General features: G+C 35.3%; 1 protein-coding gene across 1 annotated transcript in view; it reads right to left on the reverse strand.

Moving 5' to 3' along the window:
* Nucleotides 1-2,684: 2,684 nt before the first annotated feature.
* LOC122264060 (medium-chain acyl-CoA ligase ACSF2, mitochondrial-like) overlaps nt 2,685-5,000 on the reverse strand; it is a 9,261-nt gene continuing 6,945 nt past the window's right edge. Inside the window, exons 11-14 of the mRNA XM_086530493.1 lie at nt 3,973-4,121; nt 3,669-3,810; nt 2,999-3,109; nt 2,685-2,853 (exon numbers count right to left, since the gene is read on the reverse strand). Of these exons, the coding sequence (XP_086386619.1) occupies nt 2,725-2,853; nt 2,999-3,109; nt 3,669-3,810; nt 3,973-4,121 (531 nt within the window). The 3' untranslated portion in view covers nt 2,685-2,724. The remainder of the gene's footprint in view (nt 2,854-2,998; nt 3,110-3,668; nt 3,811-3,972; nt 4,122-5,000) is intronic.

Consider the following 5,000-nt stretch of genomic DNA (forward strand, 5'->3'; position numbering starts at 1 on the left):
TATATATATACATATATATATATATGTGTGTGTGTGTGTGTGTGTGTGTGTGTGTGTGTGTGTGTTTGTGTGTGTGTATGTGTGTGTATGTGGATTAATAAGGTAAATAAAAATTGAGACATCTAAAACCAAGTGTTACAAGACATTTTACTTAAGATTGTTCAGTCTATCACGTTCGATACTTGTAGGAGATATGCAGTAAGTGGGAAACCATCTCGAGCCATGTGTTTCGAATACAAGCGTCACAATAGGCGGTTCTCACGTTGGCAACTCACCCCCCCCCCCCCACACACTCCCCATACTTGGGAACTTGGAAGTGGGCGCCCCTTCTGTACATATCTACATATATTGCAAAGGCTCAACTCAGTTCAAATTTATTACATTTCCTAACTACACTGTTGGTACGAGTAAACAGCCGAACGGTGTTGGTCCTCTACGTGAAAAAAATTGTCTTTAATTTCATCTACTTTAACAGGTTTTGCTATTGTTTAGAAATCAAATAAATAAAATAAAAGAAAATATGTCTCGAAGAATGTTTAAAATATGTTGAATAACCAGAGTCTTTCAAATTGATCGTAAATAATTGCAAAACAACCACCCAATCGGACCAACCAGAACCTCATACAGATTTGAACACACTTATAATCTAGAGGCCTGTGCTGCCTTCCCTGCGTGACTGCCGACCGGAATGACCTATGACCTCGCAAGGGGGACGTTATCTCCGAAGAGAACACTCGTGAACCGCCAAACACGAGCAAGTGCCAAGGACACCTGTTAACTTTATGCGAGGAAATCACACTCTGGTCTCGAAACCGGGATCCTGGACGCTGGAACCAACGCTTTACCGTCTGTACCACCGAGATCTAAAGATAAATGTCGAAAATTGACCCTTATATATCTCCAACTCTTTCATTATCCATTTTATTTTTTTTACTTTTACTTTCACTTTTATTTTGATATCCATTTTTAATTGGTCTATTGTTATTTAAATTTTCTTCATTCAATTATCTTAATGATTTCAAATATGATCATTCAGGTTATCTGAATAATCTCTATTAAACATATCAAACGTGAGTAATTTTGCCAAAAAAAGTATTAGTTATTATGGTTATCATAGCTTTGGAAATTAACATTTCCATTAACTGCAATTCTCTTTCACTTATATCTTTCCTTGGCAGGAAATCAGCAGTACAATTTCTATATAAGAACACACACACACACACACATCTGCTCTTCTTTCGAAATTTGGTCCTTATATATCTCCAACTCTTTCATTATCACATTTTTTTGTCACTTTTGCCTTTCCTTTTAATATGATTTCCATTCTTAATTGGCCTGTTGTTTATTTTTTTTCCTTCATTCATCTTGATTATAAGTAGAATCATTCACGCTATTTGTATTCTCGTTAACAAGGATATTAAATGTAATCAAACTGCTTATGTCAAATAAATATTAGTTATTAGATTAGTTTTACTATTGAAAAATGTTCATCATCAAGAAATTAATAAATCAATATAAAATTAACGTCAATATACTAAGTATCTAATAAACCAACCATAATATTGTCATAAATTTTTAAACAGAATTATGTTTCACCATCGTTAATAGACGAAGTTTTAAAAAATTTACGTGAAAGAGAGAGAGATCAAAAGAGTGAAATAAAAAGTCAAAGAAAACAAAACACATTCAGAAAATGCTATAGATTACTCACTATCATTTTCACTGATATCATAACCAACACCTATGTATATATTCTGAACAAAAAGTATATTAATACATGATATCTAAACAATATCGCGCTTTCTCTTTCTCTCTCTGTTTTATTATCTCTCTCTCTCTGTCTTTCTATTTCTCTTTCTTTCTGTCTTCCCCTCTGTCTTTTATCTGACTCTTCCTTAAAATTTCAATCTTCTGTCTGACTGTTTCACCCTCTTTCCCACCTTCTCTCTCTCTCATTTTCTATATCTTTCTCTTTCTCTCAGTTCTTCCTTCCCTCCCTATTTCCCTCTCTGTCTGTCTGTTTCTTCCTTCAGTCATGTTAAGGTTTGAAGTTATAATCATTCAGGTTATTTGCATTCTCACTAATTAGGATATCAAACGTAATTAATCTTCTCATGCTAAACAAGTATTTGTTATTGTGAGGTCGGCACTTGTATTTTTATTTTTATTTATTTTTTTATAATTTTGACAATTTTTAAGTATGGAAATGTCAGTAAACTAAATGTCTAATGACTTACTCATCATCATCATTATTCCACCAGATTGTAAATAACAGTAATAGACGAATTTTATAAGAATTGTGTAAATTGTTTCACGAAAAACTGCACACACACACACATACACACACACCCACAAAAAAGTTAAAGTTATCTTCGTTTTATGAGAAATAAAATAATTACAAAACTTCTCTTCGTTCTTTAATTATCTTTCTATCTCTTCTCCTTAAGTTAATAAAAGTAAGCAATAAACAGAAAGACGCGAGATGGCAAAAAATGTAGTTACATATTGATAATTATAATAACTATAGATATATACGGTACTTTTTATAAATGACTATTTGTTGTGTATTTAAAGTGAACTTGATGTTTATATTATTAGATGTACATTTTGAACAGTCCAATGAGTTTATATTCCTTTCTTTTTCCTCCTCCGTGTTTTTCACATGTATTACGCAAAACAGACAATTTATTTTTTTTTTATTTTTTTTTTATTCTACTTGTAGATCTATAGATTCTTCCCCAAGTAGTTCTCAACGGTCTGGTCCCGCATCTTGAACTTCTGTATCTTGCCCGTGACCGTCCGTGGGAACTCGTCCTTGAACAGCACGTATCGCGGGACTTTGTAATGGGCGATCTGTAATTTGGAAAGTTTAGGAAAGTTTAGGAAATTCTCACACAATCGTGAATCCCTACCTAAGTCTATCAGAATATGTTCATACGGCTGACTTCTTATTTGAGGTTATGATAATAGCCTTTGGTGAGTCTACGAGGCGACAGACCTTCCCTTTGCACCATTCCTTAAGCTCCGTTTCCGAAAGGCTGGAACCGTCGGCCTTCCTTATCCACGTCGCCACCTCCTCTCCCATCCTGGCATCCGGCACACCAAACACCTGCGTCGGAGGAAGATTTTCGAAGTACGAAGGGACAAAATTGACAAAACTAACTGTAGGTCATAACACCTGCGTCGGAGGAAGATTTTCGCATTGTAGTGGTATATGGACAAGTGAAATTTAAATATCTTTGTTTTTAATAATGGTATCCCATGGATCGGCTATTAGGGGTGAATTACCCCGTTTGGAATTATCTAATATATATTTTTTTTCTATGGGTAATTGATACTAGGAAGAACGTAGCTTTATACAACTGATACTATTCAACAGTCTCAAAATACAGAGAAACGAAGATGCAATAACTCCCACGTATAACTTAGGAGTATAATCTATACTTGGGTGTATAATTTACTCGTCTTTCTTTTTGAACGCAGTTACTGTGTTAACAGCGGATTTTGCATAATTCTCCTAATATCACGAGGTAACAGTAAAACCTGATTGCCGACCTCCTAACCAGCAAGTCAGCAATTACCTTTACTATCAAACCCACCAAACTTACTGCATAGCATGTATATCTTTATTTTCAGTACATTACACGCTAATAAACAATCAAACCAACCTGCGCTTCGATCACATCCGGGTGACCCATGAGGAAGTTCTCGATTTCTGCAGGATAGATATTCTCTCCTCCTCGGATGACCATGTCTTTTATGCGTCCGATGAACTGACCATACCCGTCAGGCAGTATTGAGACAAGGTCGCTGAAATGTTTGAATCCACGTCAGCTTCATAAGAGAATCGAGTACCCTTCGGAGACTAATATTCTACGAAATTCTTTCTCAAAATATATATATTTATTTAGTATTCACAGATTGTTAAACCATAGTGCAACATCACACTTGCTTGAGTCAGGGAATACCGACCCAGTTCTCAGCCATCTGTCATTGGTCATAATCTCCCTGGTCTTCTCGGGGTCTTCCCAGTAGCCCAGGATGTTGCAGTAGCCTCTGATGAGAAGTTCTCCCGACTCTCCCGCGCGCACGAGGTCACCCGACTCGTTCACCACTTTGACCTGAGGAATGGAAATGGAATATCGACTGACCTGATATCAGTTTAAATAAATAATGATATAAATGATGATTATCGGAATCATATTTTCATCAATTAAGGTGGATAATCAAAATGTAATTTACTACATGATCCATACTTCAGCATCTTTCATGAAATGCTGAAGCGCATTGCAGAAACGAAAGAAATGTGAGCATGTGCTTGGCTTATCGGATGTCCGTGTCAAAGGCTAGTCCCCGACCCGCAAAAACGAACTTAATGTCGATGTCAGTAAGCAAATGCGATTTAACAAGTGTTTTCTTTTTGTTGAAGGGATTGATAACTGACAAAAAATGCATTTTAATTTCATTCTAGCAATTAGTGCTTAGTACGAAATATGATAGTGTTTAGAATATTTTGATCAATATATGTTAAGATGTCGGTAACATCACGGTTTAGAATCCCATTATTAGGATATTATTTCTAGATATTGCAATATTATCCAGTAATGCACCGGACCAAAACTCTAAGCAGGCAAACACGTCTATGAGATAATAAAGAAAAACCTGTTCATTTTACTCCAAGCACAAAACCTGTGTCCTGTAGCTCTTCGCAAGAGTATATGTTTCTGATTGACTTTTTATTTTCCTTTCCGACGAAATAATTTCCCATTTTAAAAATTTCGTTAACATTAAGAAAACAATCAGGCCAGGATAAAGGAAATGGGAGGGATACATAATCCTGTAGATAAAAGAACTGATGTGTTAGATATACTTGTATTGGGTAACTGGCAAAGTAATGTATATTTCATCTTAGATATTAAGTTATTGATGTTGATAAGTTTTGTGTCGAACAGTTTCAAATTACGAATGATAAAAAAATGAGGGAAATAGACGCATACACA

The sequence above is a fragment of the Penaeus japonicus genome, unplaced genomic scaffold (genome assembly GCF_977035675.1).
Source record: "Penaeus japonicus unplaced genomic scaffold, GWHDUDI00000001_assembly GWHDUDI00000033, whole genome shotgun sequence".
In the NCBI taxonomy this organism is placed as follows: Eukaryota; Metazoa; Arthropoda; class Malacostraca; order Decapoda; family Penaeidae; genus Penaeus; species Penaeus japonicus.